This window comes from Empidonax traillii, unplaced genomic scaffold (genome assembly GCF_003031625.1).
Source record: "Empidonax traillii isolate 1590-97213 ecotype Southwest subspecies unplaced genomic scaffold, ASM303162v1 scaffold274:size1118153, whole genome shotgun sequence".
NCBI classification, from domain to species: Eukaryota; Metazoa; Chordata; class Aves; order Passeriformes; family Tyrannidae; genus Empidonax; species Empidonax traillii.
In genome coordinates this window covers 1,000,674-1,024,414 of record NW_020955467.1, presented here as the reverse complement: position 1 = coordinate 1,024,414, position 23,741 = coordinate 1,000,674, and the positions used below count along the sequence as shown (strand labels likewise).

At 44.3% G+C, this 23,741-nt stretch overlaps 1 protein-coding gene and 1 long non-coding RNA gene across 2 annotated transcripts in view; one reads left to right on the top strand and one right to left on the bottom strand.

Annotated features, from left to right (window-relative positions):
• RRAS2 (RAS related 2) overlaps positions 1-3,589 on the bottom strand; it is a 44,161-nt gene extending 40,572 nt beyond the window's left edge. The window contains exon 1 of the mRNA XM_027889882.1: positions 3,270-3,589. Coding sequence (XP_027745683.1) covers positions 3,270-3,374 — 105 coding nt within the window. The 5' untranslated portion in view covers positions 3,375-3,589. The remainder of the gene's footprint in view (positions 1-3,269) is intronic.
• A 775-nt stretch (positions 3,590-4,364) lies between these two features.
• On the top strand, positions 4,365-21,135 carry LOC114060393. The gene is made up of 4 exons (XR_003571876.1): positions 4,365-4,375; positions 7,996-8,002; positions 18,300-18,306; positions 20,978-21,135. It is a non-coding gene; the product is annotated as an uncharacterized LOC114060393 (long non-coding RNA).
• Positions 21,136-23,741: the final 2,606 nt, after the last annotated feature.

Here is a 23,741-nt window from a genome sequence, read left to right as displayed (position 1 = left end):
GAGCACAACAATCATGGGGAACTGATACTCTCACACAGGACAGAGTGCACAGGAGCGCTTTACATGCTGATCCTGCCACAACCTCAGCCATTCCTACCCCAGTAGGAATGAATGCTCTCTGCTTCCCCACCAACACCTAAACAAGGCAGGAAAGGAGGAACTGTGCAGGATCCCAGAAAGCTGGCAAAAGAAAGAAAATTCACTAGTTTTTCTTCTTACATCCTGTGTTCCTCATGTTCTCGATTGTTTTATCTGAAATCAAGGAAGACTTTTCAAATACAAATTCCTTGTCATCTTTCAAAGATAAAACGTAAATCACAGCACATGCTTCCCCATGATATCCTGTCCCCACAATAGTCTTATTTACGAGAAAATAATCAGTAGCAATGAATTAAAAGCAAGAAAAACTGTACTTGAGTACTGATTTGCTGAAAATTAAAGAAAGAATTATAGGAGAGCAAAGCCAAGCTCAGAAATATTTGCAATTATCAGCAAGGAAAAAACACTTTCCTTTTTAAGCTTCAAAACTGAGTTGGTGACAGCCATATTTTAAACACAAGGAATAAAAAAGTAAAAGAGAATTTAAATCTTTCACTGACATCACAACCTGTCATGTGGCAAGAGCTAGTACTGATCCACGTTTTAGTGAAGGCCACTACACGTTTGTCACTTAATCCTAAGAAATTCCAAAAATGAAGCACGTGACTCACTTGTAATCAATTTTAAAACAACTTGGAGCAGTTTCTGTGCAGCCTTAAAAGACAAACAACATATTTGGCAATACGCTTGCCATACAGAAACTACCCAAGTGCCTGCACGGCTTTGCACACTCTTGATAACATCACAGCTTTAAGAGCTCAGGAAGACACTGTGGGATATAAATAATACAGCGAGCCTCATCTCTCATTGTCCATAATCACACGGCAAGCATGGAAACAACACAAAACTCTTCTCTAAGGTACCCGAGGTACTGCTCGGGAGGTCTTGATTCCTCAGCTATTTCTCTTTGAGTCTGTTTTGTTGGGGTTTTTTTTGGTTTTGTTTTTTTTTTCTTTTTTTTTTTTTTTTTAAGGTTGAATTTTCTGCTAAACTTCACTTTGCGGTGGCAAGATTTTATCTCAAGATAAAGCTGCCGAGAGGGCAGGAGATGATAGATAACTTAATGCAAACTGACAATATGTTGTTTTGAAAAACTCACCCTCAACGTGTCAGCTTAACACTACAGTGGTGTTCCCTCAACACTATTTCAAAGTGAACTATTTGTTTTCCTGCTATTAATTTGAAGAGATACGTGACAGAGCAGACACAGGTTTCTCTTTTGCATATATTTGCTGGAAGACAAGTGTCAGTCGCAGCACTTGACCCAAAACTTCTATTTACATTTTATATAAGCTCAAATTTTTAGTTTAAAGAATTAATTTCTACCAGTGCTCAACAACTGAAGCTATCCAGTACCCAGCAGAACCTTACTGCTCTTAAAATAAGTGTATGTGCCAAGGCATCAAGTGTGAACTTCACTTTTTTTCCCTCCTTGTGCCTTTAATAGAAATTACAGTATTTTGGTTATGAAGTTAAAGCTATCCAAAAGCCTTTCATGCTGCCAAGGAATCCAGAAGTCCATTCAGCAACATTTCCCAAGACAGCAGCATCTCAGAACTGAAGCCACGTCCAGCTGCACACATTACTGTTACAGCCAGCTTAGATGTTCACAGCAAGACACAGGCAATGCCAGCTAAAGCAGCAGTATCTTGTTTGAGTGAATGGCACCGTAAACCAGGTTCAGACAACCACGGCATTTAATTATCTCCATACGCAAGCAGTGAGGAATTCAATCCACACACTAAGAGGACTGCCGTTATTCCAGCCTCAGCACCTTCAAACAGACCAACAACTCAGTATTTTACCAGTATCTGACCAGCCATGTACGCATCTGACAAAAGACACCTGTGCAACACATTTCAATCTCAAATACACCATTCAAACCAACTTCCAAAGAGCTAATTCTCCCAAAGTGCCTGTCCTGTACAATACTGGATCTTATAAACATTCAATTATCCAGTACTTACCCAAAATTTCAAAGTGCTGTTTTCTATGTAGTTACTTAATCTATGCTGCAGAGTTTAAATTCTCAACAAAGTAATACAACTAATGAACACATGGATATATATGTTAGCAAAAAAAATCTGAAATAAAGAAATAGTCCGTTTGCCATCAGATCACCTGTTTTAACAAAATACTATCTGAAAACACCATTGCCCCAAGCATTAAAAGACAAGTCTGCCCTGCTGTCAAGCAGCCTATCTTAAGGGCTGATAGAGCATTATGGCCTCTCCTCTGTGAAATAAAAGAAAACAAACAAAAAGCCGTGCTCTCCAGATTTGCTGATCTGCCGTCAGCTACACCAGCAAGCAGAACGCAAGTGATTGTCTCCTCCTCCCACCATAAACAGGCAGAGGTAGAAACGCGAAGAGCAACAGGGCAGAGGATGAAAATAAATAAAGGAGCTACGGCTGAATTAGTGGTGAAACAGTAAAAAGGGCTCTTCCTCGTGACACTGACACGCATGTTTTGAGGAACCTATTCTGTCATGCTTTTTACTGAAAACCAATAAAAGTTCAATTGTCTAGAAGTTGCAGGATCAACAGCAGGAGCTCAGAGAGGCGGTGGAAGGTGGCTGCTCACAGCTAGCACGGCGTGCCCACCGCAAACCCCCCTCCTCTCTCGGGGGGAGCCGCAGGAGCTTCCTGGCCCCTCGCCGGGCCGGCACAAGATGCTCAGCCCGGGGCAGCTATTTCGGAGCCGGACGCCGAGTGTCACCGCTCCCCGGCCGCGCCTGCCGACCGCGCCTGCCGCTTCCCGGGCGGAGCGCGGGGCCAGACCCCGCCCGCGACACCGGAGCCGGCGGTCCCAGCGCCGCGGCGGCCCCGGCGCTCAGCGAGCCCGGCCCGGCCAACCCCACCCCGGCGGCGGCGCCCGGCGGGCCGGGGGCGGCGTCCGCCCCTTCCCGCCCTCCAGAACCTTCCCGGGGGCTCGCACCACCCCGGCCACCGCCGCCGCCCCGCGCCCCTCAAGGTCACGCCGCCGCCGCCTCCCCACCCCTGGCTTCCCGCTGCCCCGCCGACAGCATCCCGCGGCGCCGCCGGGAGCTGCCGCCCCGCCGCGCCGGCTCCGGCTCCAGCCCCGGCTCCGGCCCCCCCGCGCTGCGCGCCGGGCAGCGCCCAGGCCCCGCCGGGCGGAGCGGTTCCCCCCCCGGCGCCGCGGCCCCTCACCTGGATGAACTGGATGGTGAGCGCAGACTTGCCCACGCCGCCGCCGCCCACCACCACCAGCCGGTACTTCTCCTGCCCCGGGCCGTCCCTGCAGCCCGCGGCCATGGGGGAGCCGAGCGCAGCCGATCGCGGCAGCGCCGCCGCCGCCGCCGCGGGGTCCGGCGCCTGCCTCTCTCCCCGCCGCTCTCCCTCTCCCTCTCCTCCTCCTCGGGCTGAGCAGCCGCAGGCCCCGCCGCGCCGAGCAGCGGCAGCGGCAGCTGCAGGAGGAGCAGGAGCAGCGGCCGCCCCGCCGAGTGGAGCAGCGGCAGCGCCGAGCGGAGAGGAGCGCAGCACAGGGCACAACACCGCCCGCCCCCGCAGCCACGGCGCCGCGCCACTAATGGCCGCCGGGGGCGGGGCTCATCGCCATGCTAATGAGGACCGGGGTATGCATGAGGGGGCGGGGCCAGCCGGCGCCGCGGAGCGAACGACCGGGGGCGGGGCCGGGCGTGTCGCTATGCTAATGAGCTATTGCATATGCATAAGGGAGGCCCCGCCCCCGCGCCGGCCTCGCGCGGGATGTGCCGCCACGCGTGTCCCCCTGCCCCGCTCTGCCCCCCCCCCCCCACGGGCACGGCGCTGCCCGGGCCATCAGCCCTGTCCTCATGGGATCTGCTGGGCCGCCGGTCTGAGTGCCTCATCAGCATTAATGAGCCGCTCTGGGTACCCATGGGGCGGGGAGGGAGGTCTTAGTGACCCTGCGTGCAGGTGCAGAGCCAAGGCAAAAGGAGGGGTTTAAAACCAAAACGTCGCTAATGTCGCTTCCCACCAAGAAGGGGGAAAAAAAAAAAATCATAGAGACTATATTCCTTCACCGCTCTTCATCAGGTTTTCTTGTGACCGTGCACATGAATGGGTTTCCCACTCATTTAGGCCGTTCAGATCAAGGCCACCCTCTCCTCCAAGTGTCACCCACCTCTGGGTGTCACAGCCCCATATTCATGCCTTTTACTACCTGGTCAGAGCACTCTGTTTACAGTGTGTGACAAATTCACCCTGGTCCTCTGCATGTCCACCACCTCAGCTGGGGGCAAGCTGATGCTTCCAGTGGTCACCTCCCTCTTTGGGTGATAACTTACTGCCCAGTGTGTTTCTGGACATCCAAAACACTCAGCAGGTGGCCATAGTACAAAGAAGCAGAACCTCTGCTGTTAGACCTATTTTGAGGTAATTCCTGCTTCCCTTCCTCTCCCCTTTTTATACAGGTACATCACCGTGAAATCATGTATCCATAGTTTTACATCCTTGTATACACACACACACACACATACATCTTTCTGCCACCAAAGAATGACAGATAGCTGTTTTCATGTTCCCAAATGGCATAACCACATCAACAACTTCATAAGGCAGACACACTCCTCCTACCTAGAAATGAAAATAAAAAAAAAAAGACCAAAACACAGGTAGTGGCCATGCATGAAGTCTTTGCTGAAGGGACTTGCCCTATGCAACACTAGAGCTGTGTCAGGAGGGAGGGACAGCAACCCAGGCAGTCTCATGCTTATTCACCCAAAAACCCCAGACTTTCTGCATTTGACACACATTTTGGCTCTGCATGGAGGGGAGGGTCCCACAGGCAGGATCCTCCTTCCCACCACAGACCCAGTTGGAGAGCACTGACTGCTTGGCACAGTGACTAACAGAGATCCACAGAGAAGTAGCAGGTTGTGGAGCTAATTAAGACCTAGCATCACACCATATGTACACATGGGGGCAAGTCAGTGATGTACCCATAATCTTAATTCCACCGTTTCCCAATTTGTCATGCTGAGCTTTGCAATTCTTTCATCAGATTTCTCTGCTTAAAAACCAAAAGCCTTAAAACCAAGAAAAACATAAGGAATAACATCCTTCAGCACCCGTTCTGTCTCACCGGAGGGGAAGGGTGTTCGAGGCATAGGAAACAAATCGATACTTTGTGAGTTAATAGTGTAACTGTATGAGAAGAAGGTCCTTTGTCCCCGGAATTCACAACAGTATTTTGGAAGAGGAATGCCAGCACTCAGTCTCCACTGGCTTTGTATTCTCCTGTAGTGATAAGCTGTTTTTTCACATCCGTTTCCTTATTGCCCTGGCCGATCAGAAATAAGGAACAACTCACACGGGAGAGAATACATAGCCTAATATTTTCCAGTTCGGAAAAAAAGATAAGTGAGAGGGAGATAAAAGAGAGGTCTGTAAATTCCTAAGCAGCACAGGGAAATTGAACAGAGAAAGTCTCAAAATAGGAGAACTCAGGGACACCCAGTGATACTATGAAGAAACGAGTTTAAACAAACAAAAAAAAAAGATACTGTTTTCCACAGACACAAACACTGGAATTGTGGAAGTCGCTGCCACAAGGGGCTGTGGAAAACGAAACTGCATCTAAGTAACAAAAGGTTAGATAAAGTCACAGAGCATAAAACAGCCACTAAGCACAGCGATCAGGGACACAGATTTGGCTCGGAAAGTTTCTAAAGCACGGGCAGCCCGAAGGCAGGTTGGCTAAACAAAGAAACGAGTTTCTTCCCACGTGCCCTTGTTCTGGTGTTCTCTCGCCTGCAAATCAATTACCGGTCGCTGTCAGGATCAGGGACCCGTGTGAGTATTAAGCCATCAAGATATTCTTGTAATTATTCATTATGTTCTCTAGCTTAAGAAAAATCAAAAGTACAGGCTATGATAAAGTGAAGCTGCTGCTAGTTTATCAAGTGTTGGGTGTTTTTAATAAAAATACAGCTACAATCTCATTGTTGGCTATTAGTACAGTAACCAGTAAACTCCACATGAAAAGCAGATTTTAAGTGAATTTTAAGAACACACTAATCTCTATGCAGCCTATTGGAAAAGGATATCTGATTCCTTCGTTTAAAGTTACATAAAAACCCAAACATTCTTATTTTCCCTAATATTTTTTTTTTAGGTTTCAGTTTCATTATACATAATTTTAAATAACTATTCTCATTGATGTAGCTACCCAATCTTGTGAATTCTGCAAGAAAATCTTCTTGTTCTTTAAACAACACTGACAGATACGTCAAAGGATTAAAACAATTAACACAATCATCCATTATGTTCAAAAGATTCTATTGAAAAAAAAACATTACTGTTACATTCCTTACATTGGTAAATTTTTTAATCCGGTTTCATAAACAGAGTGGCAAAGCACAAGGTAGTGATCACAGAAAAAAACAGATGGATGGCAATTAATGAACAGTGGTGTTTTTTGTAGTTTTATAAGTACATCCAAAGATCCCAGTAAGAATTGTTTTATTTTTGTTGTATAAACACAGGTAGAGGGAGAAAGCCTCAAGTATAGAGATATGATAGTCTAAAACATCTATGCATAACAGTAATTTTATACATGGAGGTGGTTGGCTTGTACTCCCTGTGCTGTCAGTGGACAGAAGGTGGGCCCTGCAGAGGAGGGTACCAGGACACCAGAGGATGTACCAGAGGGCCTTGGGCCCTGCAGAGGAGGGTACCAGAGCAGATCCAGCCATGGAATGTGGCAGTCTCAACTCCCTGCACTCTGAGCCCTGGTACAGAGTCAGCATCTTGTCTTCCCTCCCTTGCTATGAATCCTGGTTTCAGGAGACAAGGATTATTCATGTGAGCAAAGACATGGGCATGAGGATCCCACACCTTCCAGGATTCATTTCAAGATCAGCTAACCTGGAAAAGACTGAGTGGTGAGGCACTTCACCTAGCAGATAAAGACAAGAAACTTGTGACTGATAGGAGGCTGCAGGGGAAGATGTTTCAAAGGTGGGGGTTGTATGGTCCTTGCAGCCAGGAAGATAATTTTTGCAGCACCAATTTTCATATCCTTATAGGGGTAGAAAATGCAGGGTTTCATAACAGAGAGGAAGAACTTGAAATACCAAGACCTGAGATGATGAAGCCATAACCAAGGTTTTGATGAAGCAGCTGGGAAAGAAAACAGAGCCTTTAGAACCGTTACATAGAAAGAAGCTGCGTCATTTCAGGTCTAGCCTGAATATGCATATTTAAAAAGAGACAAAATCAAGAATGACATCCAGATGGCAAGCTTAAAAGAAAGAGCACCATAGTGCTTTATATAATGACAGGGGGGAAAAAAAGACTTCAGGAAGTGCTTGGGGGAAAGATCCAGAACTTTATTTTACATTGGCAGCCTGGCAAAGATGTGGGTTTGGAAGGTTAGAAGACGTGTATGCAGTGAGTGTCATATTGAAAGCTAAAAAGCGCTCTGTGAGAACATAAAAGCTTAATGAAAAGAAAACTTGTTCCCAGGCTTATCACAGGAAAAAAGTTATAAAAATCTTCAGGACGTGAGTCAGCATGGTAGGAACTTTAATCCTGAGTTTTTCCACTAATTTAGGATTATATGTGTACCTATCATTGGCACCTGTTTATTGACCTTGCTCAAATAGGCCTTAAACATCACCCCTCTTACCTCCCATGTGGAGAGTTTCACCTAAAGGAGACCCATGTGCTGCATTCCCACCAAGAACTCCACTGCTGACCACAAAAATATGTGAGGAAAGTGGTTTTCTCAAAGCCATGAGACAAGAAGCCTAGGAGAAAAGTGATAAACAATTTGGTTTTCCTTGGAATAGGAATGTAAGACTTAATTCAGAAGAAAACAGGCAGTAATTTTTCCTGTCTATTAAAAAAATCTGAATTCTTTGATGAGCAATGAGCATCCAGAAACTAGGAGAAAAGCTGTTTCTCCTCAGACACACTTATTAGTTTCTATCTGAGTAAAAAGTAAAACTATTTTCAGCCAAGTAGCTACAGCTTTTTATAAATCTTCGTCTATTTTTGCATCTACCTATTCCAGTAAAGTAGTCTGTAGTAAACACTTCAAAATGTGTCATTTTCTCTGAGGCTTGAAACTGATCTACAAAGGAAAATTAGTGATTTTTTTTTTTTTTTTTTTGCTGTAATTTGTAATATGGGCTTGTCAGGTTTGTGGTTTTTTTTTTTTTTTTTTTTTTTTTTTTTTTTTTTTTTTTTTTTTTTTTTTTTTTTTTTTTTTTTTTTTTTTTTTTTTTTTTTTTTTTTTTTTTTTTTTTTTTTTTTTTTTTTTTTAATTATTGTGATTACTTTAGCAATTCAGATGTGTTTATACCCGGTAGTAATTACAGAACAATAAAATCCCTAGAGAAAAGAGTAAAATAAACTGTGTAGGAATAGAATTTTTAGACAAGATTGTTTAAGTTCATGATGCTAAATACTTTCCCTAACATTTACATAATTACACTGAGCAATTAACATACGGGTCAATTTATAGGGGGTTTTTTAGAGGATGCACCAGCATCATTTCTTTAGTGAGCAGCTCAGGTTTTGCACACCCAGGCATTCAGGCTATTCTCTACCAAACTGAGCAATCCTATCTTGATTGATTTGATATATATGATTTCACGTCATGCTATGCATTTATGTATTTTTACACATGTATTTATGTGGCTATTTATTTCATTATATTGCTAGGATAAAAAAGAGGCAAGAAAGAAACTAGTACCGTCTAGACCATAAAAACATGAAATCCAGCCCAATTACTACTTGAAAGAAGACCCTTATCAGAAAGTGTATCTTTCCCGGTCTCTTCCAAGCTGAAGTCAGAGACTAGGGGTATAAACACTGGCCACGATATAGCACAGAAGCAAGCTCAGGGCAGATGGCACTCCATCCAGAGCAGAGTGGCCGTGGCCGTGTTGCACCGGGGAGCGCGGTGCCTTCAATCCCTTACACTGCAAATCTCTTTACATGTTTAGTCACCACTGACTCACCCTCCTCACAGTATGGGACCACATGGGAGCTTTCCCCAGAGCCTGGTGAGCTCCACATGTGCCCTTGTTCGCTGCTTGTGCTCCCTGCAGAGAGCTGCCCAAGACCACCATAGGGATCTCCATAGCATCTTCTGAGAGCTGTCTCTGGGCCAGAGGGAGAGGACAAGGCCAGACCTGGCTGGCTAGGGGTCTCCCAACATCCCAGGGGAGAGAGACTGTGCTGTGGTGCCTGTGCCTTGATGGATAACTGCATCCACCACTTCCCAATGCAAGGGCAGGTTGAGCACTGTCTCTCAGGAGAAGGCAGCTGCCACGTGGCACCACAACATGCCCCCAGTGAGAGTGCAGAGCCCTGCAGCTCCTGACTTGCTGCAGTGAAACCGTGGGTGGCAAGTTCAGAGTTGAGTGCTGAGGTAACACCTGCAGCTCTCTGTCCCCGTGCTCGTCTCAGTGTGCGTCCCCAAAGGCAGCACGTGCCACCTGCATGACGGCAGTTTGGGGGATTCACAACCTGCCAGGCTCACACTCACACCCCAGAGAGCTGCCCCTCTCTCCTGTCACAATGAAGGAGGGTCCTCTCCAGCCTGATGGTGCTCAGCAGCCAAGTTTGCCGCACCCGCCACCTCCACAATGTGGGGGGCTTCAGAGGGGAATGACCTGGCCATGCTGGAAAAGGCAATCCCACAAACCAGAGCTGGATTTCCTTGGCCAGAAAATGAACTACTTTAACCAATGCACACAGCCACTCCATGTACCACAGTATGACTGGAGCTTCTGTGCCCACAAGACTCAGAAACTGGGTTTTTTCCCTTCACTGTCAGAAGGTTAAACACTGCTGGTTTCCATTCCCCTCATAAAGGATATAGGAAACTTCTTACTACCCCCTAACACTCATAAGCCTGTTTGCTTTCTTACATTTATGATGATACCACAGAGCTACAAGAGGCAGCACAATAAAAAGGTGGTTCTTGTGTAGCAAACACCTGGATGTCCAAACCAGCCTCTGAATCTCAGCCTTGGGAACAGCCAGATTTTCACACAGCTTTCCGTGATCCTGCTACCCTGAAACGGAGAGAGGCAGTTAGTTTTCATCACCTGCCCCAAGAAACCTCTGCTACTCACCTCGTAAAAACCTGAGGGTTTGTGGGCACATCTTCGTAGGCTTCTCTTGCTTTTTTGGAGTTGGTAAGATAGTAGAGCCAAGAGATCGTGTTTCCACTTCTCACCAAAGTTCCCACACCAGTACTGTTCTAGATCCTCTTAAGTGACAGTTAAGCTTGATTAGAGAAAGAAAGAGCGAGAAATTACTTAGGTAGGTTGTACTAAATCATCTGAACCTGACAACATTTGTTGTAAAGTACAGGGTTAGCAATCTTAGAGACACTGGTGATTATTTTCAGCACTTTATAGAAAACAGGTGAGGAGTCTAGGAGACTGAAGAGGATAAATAGGTTAAAAAGGGAGACAAGGAAGAGTAGAAAATTATGTATCAGTCATTCTATTCTAATTTTCTGGGGAAAAAAGTATTTAAACAAATAATTAAACCATTTGTAAATACCTGGAAGAAAACAAGGAGGCAACTGACAACCAATATGTTCTCCTCCAAGAACAAATTGTGTCAAATCAAAATATTTTTCTTCTATGATCCATTAACAGGCACTTGAGTGGGAGGAAGCAGTATGCATCCTATATCTTGATTTTAGTAAAGCTTCTGATGCTGTCTTTCATGACTGTGTTTGCTCAGCCTGGAAAAGAGGATTCGGAGTGACCTAATTGCATACAAGGGAGCCTACAAGAAAGCTGGAGAGGGACTTTTTACAAGAGCACGTAATGACAGGACAAGGGGTGATGGCTTCAAACTGAAAGAGGGTAGGTTTAGATTAGATATTTGGAAAAAAATTCTTTACTGGGAGGGTGGTGAGGCATCGAAACAGGTGAAGATGTGGATGCTCCATACCTGGTGTGAGTTTAAGGCTGGGTTGGTTGGAGTTCTGAGCAAACTGATACTAGTGGAAGGTACACACACCTGCTCATGACAGGGGGCTGAAAGTAGATGATCCTTAAGATTCCTTCCAACCCAGGCTATTCTATGATTCCATGTTTCTCTGTGCTTATAATTAGGCTGGTCCCCTGTATCATGTTAGATGGCAGCGCTAAAGCTGGAGCAGGGCAGTGGCATAACTGGGCTTGGTGATTTTCAGTGGTTCATTGACAAAACTGAGGATAGCATCACACAGCTATCCAGAAGATCTGACGTGATCTAGTATTATTAAATATTTAGTAATAACCTAGATTATCAAACAAGAAAGCACATGTCCTACATTTTCAGAAGCTGCTTGCTAGGGGAGAAAGCAAGACTTGTGAATAACCACAAGAATTAAAGAAAAGTTCTAAAAAGAGAGAATGCAATTCAGAAAAAATACAAATATTATTCTGTATGTAGACAAGAACTTGTTAGTTATTTGATTGCAGTTAATAGAAAAAAAATGGAAAAAAAATTATTTTCCCTTTCCCTGGTGCTTTCCCTTGCTTCCTGGAATTGTGCAATACCTGAGCTTGAACTCTCTCCTTTTACATATATACTTTCAGAAATATCCTCACTTGCATTTTATTTCTCTTGCTATCTTACAGTGTAATTTCCACGATAAAGGCTTGTATTACCATTTTAGTGCAACTCTTCAGTATGATGACCTACATTTCATTTTCTGCATATTTCCTTCTTATGCTGAGATCAAAGGAGAGCTAATGATTGAGGCACGCTGGTCTTACTGAAATTCCTGCCCTCCTTTCGCACTGAGGGTGAGCTTGTGCTTCATAGCATTTATTTAGCAAACTGCCTACTCTGCTATTTCCTATAAACTCACTTTCTGTAAGGCCACTCATTTCCAGCCTCATTTCTACTTCTTTTTACCCTTCATGACCCACTCCCATGGATTAATGTTCTGATGCGATTTTTCTAGAATTCATTGTCCCAGAATTTCTGTACCTCAGCTGGATGCAGAGAGATGCCTGGTTAATTCTGAGAACTCTAAATCCACACAGGAGCAAAATGCAGTACGAATCATTTACTGAAATGCATGACCTTGAAATAGCAGAGTTCCATAGCACAGATGGAGTTTACCAGATGTCTGAGACTATGAAATTATGAGATTTAAAAGAGTCAGTACTTAGGAATGGCTTTTAAAAACTGAGATTACTGTAAAGGATAGAGATAAGGGAAGTATATTTAAACAACCACATTTATACATGAATCCATGACTTTGGTGCCCAGACTAGTTTGCCCACCCTGCCTCTACAGTGTGTGCTTACCTGTCCAATGCAGGCTCATTCTGAGGACAGTGGATTTTCTCCTCATTGATATGAAATGTAGGGTTCTTCCTTGAACCATCAGAATTGGTCTGGTGGTGATAAACTCTCTGCTGTTGGTTGTCCAGTGTTTGGCTCTTTAAGATGTTTGGCTCTGATCTCCTGGTGGTGACTGAAACGACTGAAAATCCACAAAATGTGGAATCACAGTTTGGACAGAAGAGCTGTTCTTCAAAACAGTCACATCATCTTTTAAATTTCTGGTGCTAAAAATAGGGCAGTAAGTAAGGATTCTTCACCTAGTAATATCTTAGAACAGTACTACGGTTAGCAATGGGTTTTGTCCTGTCTGCAGAGTTTCATGGATACATAAACATTATCCTTTCTCAGTCTAAAAGCTGCCTGGGGACATGAATTTCTTTTAAGAAGACACTTTTCCTGTCCCCATTCTCTTTTTCATGCATTCTATCACTGAAGTGCCACATCTCTTTGTACCTCCAAGATGCCCCAAGCTTCCCTTACTATTTGGGTCAGTTCAGGTACTGACCATAGTTGGCTATGGAACATAACAGGGCATCTCCACTGCTAGGGAATAAAGGACAGGTTAGCCTGTCTGTGTTTTCAAATGTCACAGTTTGCTGAAATCACTGCTATTGCTTAGGGAAACTGTTTTCTCAGCTTACAACAATTTGCCTCAGCACTGTCATTTCATCACAAAGGTTAGCTGTGGGTGAACAGTAGAAGGTTCAGCAGTTTATTTTCTTTGGATATGAGAACTGAGATCCTGATGTAAAAAACATGTAAAATGTATCTTTTTTTCTCCTGTCTACCATTCTTGCAATTTTTTCTTCCCATTCCCAGTTGGCAAACTCCCTCTTTACTGATTTCCTCTGATGGAGTTTTTCTAAGATTCCTCCACCAAGTCCTGCAGTGTAGCAGTCTCGTCTCACCCCCTGTACATCTCAACACATGATGAACAACGAAATCCACCCCCTTTCTGTGCTATTCCCACCATCAACAGGCCAAGGAGCCCCTTCTCAGGATAGGAGGCATTGTGAGGTACTGCTAATGACAGCTTAAAGACCTGCAAGAGTGTTTCTCCAAAACTCAACAGATGTACCATGCACAAATATAATTGCTGTCTTCTGACTTGCCCAAATTTAGGTATAGGGAAATAGGAGTGGAAGAAGAATTGCTGGAGGAGAGAAAATAGCCTGTTTCAGAGGGTCAGCAACTCCTCTTCCCCTCATTTTCTTCCTATCCCAATCTACACACCTCAAGGAAACCATATACATATACCATACAAATATAGCAAAATGCCCTATATTCAGAATATCTTCTATCTGCTTCAGAGGCACTTGAGGCTTTGGTTCAAAGGTGATGGTAGCAGACTTTACCAGATCCATCACATTTTGACCTGTGAGGCCTACTGCCAAGCAGAAGTAAAGCACTCGTTCAAATATTTGAAATTAGGTTGTATTGAGATGTAAGCCAAGGAATTAACATTTCATTTTCATATTTGTACAAGTTGGTTTTTACCACCAATTTAAAGAGCCAACATCAGTGGATCACATCAGTGGGTTCTGCACCAACACGTTGTAAGACCCAGTCTCTGTCACATGGAAATTACCATCTAAACAGACAGAAGAAATATTACTATCCCATTTGCAGACAGGGCACTCAAGCACAAACACGCTACGGAATACGCCTGAGGATACCCAGAAAGACGGCATCAGTCAAGCGAGCCATATTGGGGTATAAACAACACAAGCCCTTCACTTATTGCTTCTCCAGACACTCTGTATCTTCCTTTAAATCAGCCTATTAATTCACCACCAGGAACACCACAGGTGAGGAAGGTGTTGAAATGTATTTTCTTTCTGTTGTCTTTTTCGTATGTATATGAGAACAAAGGACTGAAGTCAATATGAATCAATTACATCAATATACCTGTTGTAGGAATTAATTACCTTTAAATATATATTTTTAAACAAATTATATTATGCTTGTTTATGCTCTTATGTCACTGAAAATCAGAACCTATCTGAAATATGAAAATGTATCTAAGGACTGAAGAATGGGGAAATTCAGGTAAAAGCAAACAGGCCAGCTTGATAACAAGTGCATGGTAAACAGACATTTCACTGAGAAGGAGACTTTTCAGATATTTCCATGACATGTTGTTGCCACTTGAAATGTGGTGCCTTCTGGTGCTGTCTCAGAATATCTGGCAGAACATGTTGTATGTAATCAGACACTATTTATTCAATGTACAATTTTTTTAAATCCTGTCTTCTCTGATAAGCATCGTGTAAGACAAATGTTCTACTTGCCAAATAATTTCCTTTAGAAAAATTGAACAAGCACATCTTTAGGATTTTCTGTTGCTAGCAACTCTGACTCCCGTCTTTAAAAGTCCTTAATGCCATAAAACAAAATCTTTAAGATGCTTTGGCACACCGTCAAATCTTCTATTAAAGGAAAAGATATTTAAAAGATATTTAAAAATAGTAGTACTTACACAAAATAATAACTATAATAATCATTAAATTTACCATTAAATCTAACTTTATCTTTCTATTACATAGAATAAACAGTCACATTGAGGGGCTTATATTGTGAGCCCACTGAAATGAAATTCACCACTCATTGAACTCAATCCTGTGCTTAAAACAGCACTTGCCTCTACTACTTCATAGTAAATGAATGCTAATGAGTAATATTCCAGCTAACTTTTAGCCAACTAAATAATTTCTTGGTTCCCCGTGTAGAACTTGTGCATGGACATTTTCCAAAAGCACTGTCAAGGCTAAGGCCTGATTTTAACCAGAGACATTTTAAAAAGCACAGGACAAAAAGGAAAGTGGCGAAAACGAAAATCATCAGAGACAATGTTAAATAACACCTCCAGTCTTGACAAGAGTGTTGGCAAGATATCCGACCCCGAGGTTAGCACATCTTCCCTGGCTACGGCAGAGCTTGCGCAGGAAACCAGCCACTTTTTCTCACATTATCACATCGATGGGAGCCGTGCAGGGAAGCACAAAAGTGACCTGCAGTTTTCCTGGCTCTGGCATCAGGTCTAGTGTGTTAGATTTGCACTTCTTCAAAACAGCTTATAAGATGCAAGAAAATATTTGTCCACTTGGCTACCTGGAAATGAAGACATTTAAGTTCTCACCTGAGCACTGCCTGCTAACAAGGAATGCAGTGAAACAGGAGTGGATCAGGAGATTAAATCCAGCTGTGCTGAGATCCCTACAGCTGCAACATGCACTGCTGTACCATTTTGGATAACATGCATTTTGTTCCCCTGGACCAAAATGGTTTGAACCTATGCCTTGTTGCAAGTTGTTTTTCCACCTGCCACATCGCACCCCAGCCATCCTCTCCAGCACAGGACTTTTGCACAAGCTTTTTGCTTCTGAACATGTTCCTGCTTGACTCATTCTTTGTCCTATTCCAGGGGACACTGCGGACCTGCTGCCCAGGCCTCCTCCCAGGGCTGAGCTGGGCCACAGGCAGAGGCACAATAGGAAGCCTCACATGGAGGACACGGCAGCTCCTCGGGACACCCGGAGTGAACTGGTTCTAAACAGCCTTTGCCTGGGGAAGAAGATAAAGGCATTGAGTTTCTCAAAGTCTTTGTGGGCTTTGTCAGCTGAAGGCTCTGGGCCACGGAGATGAGCTCGAACCAGTGGGTGACCCAGCACTGACATGCAGAGTGTCAAAATTAAACACGCTGGCACTAGGGCTGCACTGCACGGTGGCTGCCTCTTGGAGCCTTGTGACCTCTGAATCCCACCAGCCAGCAGCCAAACAGGCTGCGGTGGACAAATCCAACACAGGCAAAGTCACGGTTAAAGATCCTGCAGACACACTCCAAACTTTTGGAGTTTGTACCGAAGGAGTCAGAGGTATCACTGAAGCATCCAAGACACTGCTTTCCAGTCGTTCCCTATCTGTCAATCTGATTCTGCCTTCCAGGGCCTATCCCAGAGCAGCTCCAACTACATAACTTGCAAGGACTGCCACTCAGTGGTCAGTGGGCCTCAGCAGACCCAGCAGCACACTTTTACAGACATCCTGGCAGGCTGTAACAGGAGGCCTCATGCTATTTGTGTTTGCCCTTCCTCCAGCATCAGGTTTAAAGGGGATGCTGAAACCTTCTTTCCAAGCAGGATCACTCACAGCATGATGAAGAGACTCTCTGCTGTTGAGTGGGGAAGCCATACCCACACAACAGCAGGTAACAGGGCTAGTTTAACCACATGCTATGAAGTGCTATGAGTAAATGGAATGTGCTTTTTTTCGTTGACTACAATATGGCAGGTCCTGATTGACAGACTAGACACAAATGTGCAAACTGCACAGGCTGCACAAATCAGTGCAGCCCTGATGGCTGCTGTGTCCTACACAGCTTCTGCGAGGAACTGGCTGAGCCTTTCCATCTGGCCCAGAGCAAGAACTATTTCTTCAGCAGCTTTATGCTCATCTTCTGCAGTCTGTGGGTAACTGGAGAAGCCAGATGCCCCCATGTCTGATCATGCCTTCATTAATGGGGTGAACTGAGCAGGGTAAGCTGGAGTTCAACGACTTTTCTATGCCATTCTGTTTTCTAGAGGAAGGGTTTAGGTGTGTTTGCTTTACCCTTGCTCCCCATGGGACCTCAATCCCTGCTTCTTCTGAGCAAGTATAGTTTCTCTGACTATGTCTGTCCTGGCCCTCTATGTCTTTTTTGACCTTTTGAGCACTCTGGCATGCATCTGTGGCTGCTGCCTCCACAGCCCTCAGGAAACATCACAGGCTGAGGGCTACGTGTTTTGCTAGAGAAAAATGCGGCTGACAAGAGCCTGTGCCATGCAGTTCAGGAAAGGGGGGAGGGTGAGGAGAGCTTTGCTTGCTGTCTGTCTGCTTCCTGGGAGGTAGCGGAGAAAGTGGCAGAAGGAATAAGTCTGCCTAAGCAGCTCGTATGGATGGGGGAGTAAGACTTGACGAGAGCTAGAAAGGCAAGGGGGGGGAACCAGCTGGTTGGATAACATAGGACAAAATAAGCACCCTTCACCAAAGAAATCTTTTTTCCTTCCTGTCCACAGTGACACAAGACCTTCTGTCCTGTCCCATTTCTCCCTTTTTTATACCTAGAGAAGCTGGTCATTTCCCCTTTTACCAAGGCTTTTGGTCAACCCCTCTATACAGTGGCTGTGCCTTCTGAACCTCACAAAAGGCCACCTACACCCTAGATGTTATCAAGCACCTCCATTTCATGGAGAGCCTCCCAAATGGTCACCATGTGGTATGGAACCTGCTGCCGTTTTGTGTCCTTCAGCCCACACCTAAAGATGACTCTGAAGAGGGGAGGACAGAGCAGACTCTTCATTGTGCTCCATTAACAGGCCTACCTGGCACTCCTTGGGAGCACAGCCAGTGGAGCCAGAAACTCTCCTGGCGGAAAATGCAACTTGTACTCCATGACAATTGCTCAAAAAAGGAAATTCATAGAAAAGCAGCCCACTTACTCAAGCTGGAATGAATAGTACCGGTACAGGGGATTGCTGATACAGGCTTGGAGTGGGCTGAAAAGGTTTCCTGGATTATTCTTCTCTGGAGGACTCTGTGGGGATCCAAAGGATAACTTCTCCTTGTGACTCTCCTGCATGGACTGTCCAGAGCACAGACATCTAAGGGAGTGTCTGATTCAGCACTGTACTCTCCCTGGAAGATGTGTTCAAGGTGCCTTCACCATTTCTGAAGCTGTGGAACAGCTACCATGTCACCACCCTGCATGGTTCTTTCCTCGGGTCTTCAAGGATATGGACATCTAGAACTTGTTCTCATTACCAGCCAGCAGCCTCCTGATAGTACTGCAGTGCCATCTCCTTCAAGCTCTAGGTCAATGCTGGCTTCCCTGAAAGAAGAAAAGGATGGATGTTATGAAACAACAACAGCAGAAGGTACAGCAAGCAGAGCAGGGAAAAGATTAGGCAGGGGAACTGTTACAGAAGATGAAGCACGAGTTTCAGAGGTTCAGGGCCTGACAGTCAGCTGGAAACATGAGGGACCTGGTATGTCTTGGGCTTTGGTGCATTCTGAAAAAGACCTCAGAGTGTCACAGAATCTCCCAGAGAACTTCAGTCCACTCTAGTGAATTTTTTGACCGTCTGGCTCAGGCACTGCTTTGAACACTTTAGGAGTGGGCACACAGTAAGATCCACCTGAAAGTGGTTTGGTTTCCTCTAGAAAGGCCCAAGTCTGCATGCACCAACCCTGCCCTGTGGTCCACACCAACAGGCAACTTGGGGACAACTTGGGGTACCACTCCAGGGCCACACCCTCACCCAAGGCAACCTGCATCTGCACCTGCAGCTGCACAAAGTACACACAGAGCTGCTGCCGGTGTGAGGGAATTACAGACCAAGGACGAGACAGCGGTACAGCCCTGAGACCCAACCGAGCAGCAGAGTCCTGATCACAGCTTGGCACCACATCAGAGCACAAGCACAGTCAAACCAAGCACTGTCAGGAGTGTTAGCTGTCCCCAAAGGGACTGGGAGCAGGAGAGTCCATGGCTGCAGCTGCAGCCCTGTCTGACTGTGGTCAAGGAGCCTCTGACACAGCGGCACAGTGCCCAAGGCAGGAGGAAGAAATCTCAGCTTGCTCCTCAAGAGGGACATACAAATCACATCACCAGAAGTCGTTCAGTGACACAGCCAAAAGGTATGGGCTGTTCTTTTTGTTTAGATTTAGCTGATATTAGTGACATGATAGACATTCTCACTAGTACTGGCATTAAGATTTTTCACACTTAGGCTTAAAGTGATTAGAAGGGTTTGTCTTCCACGTACTTTCATTAAGCCATGCCTTCAGATTTGCTGAAAATGCTTTTCACTTTGTTGAAAACAAGATTTCACACTACATGTTTGACCAAACTTCTTTGCAATTCCCGCTCTCAGAAAAGTAAAGTCATTTCTCATTTCACTGTAGGAAGTCATAAAAACAAACCTGTCATTCATCTATGCCCTACAGGCTTTTCAACTCTTCTTTTGGCACTTGCCTTAGTATTGGAGAACCTTTACACATAATTGGGAAGTGAAGTGTTAATGCTTTCTGGTGTGGAGAGTAAAGGATAGGCTTTTTTTTTTTTTCCAGAAAGAAACAGAAAAATATCTAATGTTGACAAAACTTCAGTTTTATTTTTGACCTTTTAGTGTGGTGGTGTATGTGAGCATGGATTCATCCTCCCCTCTTCTTTCTTTCATGTCAATCTGTATTTAATAACAAGAGGCACAGTGCAAAGATCACCTTTTCTCACCATGTGGGAATGGACTGGACACAGTTATAGACATGACATCCACAAGCAGCATGATTATATTATTTTTGTGTTTCAATATATAAAAAAGCTGCCCTAGGGATAATAGGCAGGTCTAAGTAATGTACACATAACATATGGGCTCCTGCTGTGTATTTTTGACACCCCTTAATAGTGAGAATTAAGATCTATGACTCCCATCTCTCAGCTGATAACATCAACACAGGCTGCAGTGACTGCACAGAGCCTTTCTGAAATCAAATTGGTCTTTGAGCAAACACAGCAGGTCACGTGGAAACTGCTAAATAAGAACAGTTTAGAACTGCAACATATATAGAAACAAGGCCCATTTATTGCACCAGGTGAAGCTGTACCTGGTAGCTGTGTCTGACTCGGTTTTGTGATACAGGGTCATGCTTTTACTGGGGATATAGACAGGAACTACCAAGAGCAGCTCATAGCGATGCAAAGAGGTAATCTCCGGTGGAAAAAAAACCAACCGTCACCGAATAATTAATCTTGCATTCCACTTGAGATCTCTCCCACACAAATGGGGGAAGGTGTGTCATGATTCAGATCGCTGCCAAAATAGCACGACGTGGCATTTTGTAGTTTAATTGTCTCAACAGATCATTCATTTTTTTCTGTAAGACCAAGTTTGATTTGAGCTCTCATCCTTGAAATACCAGGGCGAACTTCATTAAATGCAGTTTACTTTTTCTGAGTGACTAACAAGACCTCTGGTGCTGTGGGAAGTACAACAGACTGCACATTCCCCAGGCAGCTATGCCAACATCACACATTGCCAGTCACAGCCATGTCCTCCCATGTCCTTCAGCATGTATTAACCATAGGACAGCCATGATCTGTAGCAAGTAGTAAGAAAACTGCTAGTAAGACCCCTTAAAAGGCTGGACTTCGAGGCAGAAAGTCCAGGACAAATAGCATGATCCCACCACTGGGAATTTGAATCAGATTAACTTCTACCTTTTCCGTTTTTACTTATCGTCCATAAGGATGTTCTTATGCCCCCAGAGTTTCATGAGTACTACACACAGCACTGAGATGAAGCCCTCGTGTGCCTGCCACACACCTTACTCACATGTATAACTTAGTTAGAGATACTTATACATACTTAGTTAAACTTCATGAGGCCATATCTGGAGTACTGTGTCCAGTTCTGGGCTCCTCAGTACAAGAGAGACATGGAGATTCTGGAGTGGGTCCAGCAGAGGTCAACCAAAATGATTCAGGAACTGGAGCATCTCTCTTATGAGCAACAGTTTAGAGAGCTGGGCCTGTTCACCCTCGAGAAGGGACAACTGAGAAGGGACCTCATCAATATTATAAGTATCTGAAGGGAGGGTGCCAGGAGGATGGAGCCAGGCTCTGCTCAGCAGTGCCAAACAATAAGACAAGAGGCAAAGGGGAGAAACTGATGCACGGGAAGTTCCACCAGGATATAAGGAAGAGTTTGTTCACTGAGTGAGTGACTGCACACTGGAACAGGTTGCCCAGAGAGGTTATGGAATCTCCCTCACTAGAGATGTTCAAGAACTGTCTGGACACAATCCTGTGCAATGTGCTCTGGGATGACCCTGTTTGAGCAAGAAGGTTGAACCAGATGACCCACTGTGGTCCCTTCCAACCTTACCCATTCTGTGAATTTAGTAATTTTTCAGTAAATGGCATTTTTTTCCCCTAGAAATGTCAGAGGTGGCTTCTTGCGTTAGTAGTTTCAGTTCAGCACTTACATATTAGGGATCTAATATTTTAAAATAGTTTTGTAGTAAGTTCATAAAGCTCTCTGTAAAATCTCAAGGTATTCAGCTTTTATATGTCAGTTTGGCTTTCTCAGAAGTTAAAATTATTACAGTTAATCCCTAGTTAGACAATTAAAACACTGGATACCCATGGAAGACACTGAAATGCTTTTTAGAGAAATACATGAGTGCATGTGACTACTACCAAGTTTTTGGGTTTTATAATCATTCACTTACCATATTAAAAGAAAAATATACAGCAATACAAAGTCAGTTGTAGAAAAAAATCAGAGTAATGGGCTACAGTTTCTCAGATTTTTCCATACGGAATTATAAACATGTAATTCTACCACTTACTGATCCACTACACTGAGATTAAGAAGAATTTGATTTGATCTCAATACTGGGCTGCTGAGCTCAACGTAACCATGGCAAGCACGATGAACAAGGAAATTGGAAACCACAGCAAGGTAAGCAAAGTACTCAGCAATTCACCCCAAGAGTGCCATCTTATCTATGCCTTGTTAAGGGATTAATGCAACACTGGTTGAAATTGGTGAGCTTTTTACTGCAGAGTTAATAAGAATTGTGAGCTATCAAATATGACAGAAAAAAGGGCTCCTGCAGCCACTAAAGAGGATGCATGAAGAAATAAATCTATTTTTTTTAAGTGTCCTAGTGTTTATCTGAAAGGAATCTGTAAGTTCACACAAAGCACATTATTTCTTTGCAACTGATAAACAGAGGCAATTCCCTCTCACCTTTACACAGAGACAGCCTTGCACTGCACTGCAGGAGGGCAAGCCACAAGTCACACGAAGAGGCAGATTTCTTCAAGGCAACATGGTCACTTCCCTCATTTTAGTCATGAAAAATGGAGCGTGCACTGTTACAGAGTCCCCAGGACCTTCCTTCGATATTGCCATAGAGGTTGTGTTCCAGCTTTTAGAAGTGTCCTTCACATTTTACTGCTGCAATGAAATGTTTGGATTTAATTCAATAATAATAATAATAAAAAAATATAAATATAGGGACTTGATCCAGCCACCGATATTTATGTCTACTTCATATTTTTAAAGGCTAAGCCTAGGAGAGGTGAAGCACAAGGGCTTCAGTTCAATACATACATCCTTACAGAGCGAAGCCTCCTGAGTTTTTCAGCTCCAGACAGCACCTGCCCAGAAGGCAGTTTGCACTAGTTACTACTGAACTTGTACTTCGCCTTTCCTTAAATAACTCATATAACAAATACCAACAATATAAATAATACTTCCCCCCTCATTCCCTTCAGTAGCTGAAACAGAATTAGTGGAATGAGAAAAGCAAATAAACTCACAGCATACATGATGACACTGAACAAATGTGAAAGCAGAACTGCAGTCTGGTTTGCATCACAGCCCTTCACCTCCACTTGAAATCCTGGAACAGACAGCCATGACTTAACTAATATACACATTGGGGACAAAGAGTAGATTTACTTACACAGTATTTGCAGTGACAGTTATTTATTCAATAAAAAGCAGCTCATGTCCACCCTGTCACAAATCTCTAGCAAATAGATTCTATTTGTCTCTCCACCTACTTCTTATTTCTGTCATTCTTGCTATTCATTATTGTCTCCGCAGTCAAGAGTCACAGCATCTGATGCATTGCTTCACTAGCACTTTCTCCAATTAAAATCTCACCAGAGACATCCCTCTCTAGGAAAACTTGATCCCCACTCAATAGGACTATTGCTGAACTCCCTCCATGGCCTCCCAAACCCCTCACAGCAATTCCTGACTTCGCCCTAGTCTGAATGCAGTAGAGCTCTAACAGTAAATCATCTTTCCCTCCACACTCTCTTGGAGTCCACTACTTCCAAGGAATTCCTTTGCTGGTCTCTTGCCTTTGCGTTCATGTTTTCCAGCTTCAGTGATGGACACAATCTCACTTCCACCATCTTTCCATTTCCCCCTGTCTGTCCTTAAAGCCTTCCTGAGCATCTCTTCTTGCTGAAACCCTGCATCTTTGCCATCATCTCCTTTCTTCAGCTGCAACATGCTAAAAATGAGATTTCGTTCAAGCACGTTGGAGACAGAATTACAGTTCATGTAAGGTGTTTTGAGATCATAAATGTCTGAGATCAGAAGGTCATGTATCAGTCTAATACAGTGTGTATTAAATGTGTCCTCAGGCTATATTTGATGCACCTGTAAAACCAGAATTAACAGGAACACTAAGGAAAGGAGTAATTGCTGAGAATTTCTAAGAGCTGTAGCACATGCTACAGGGATAAAGATGACAGTAATCA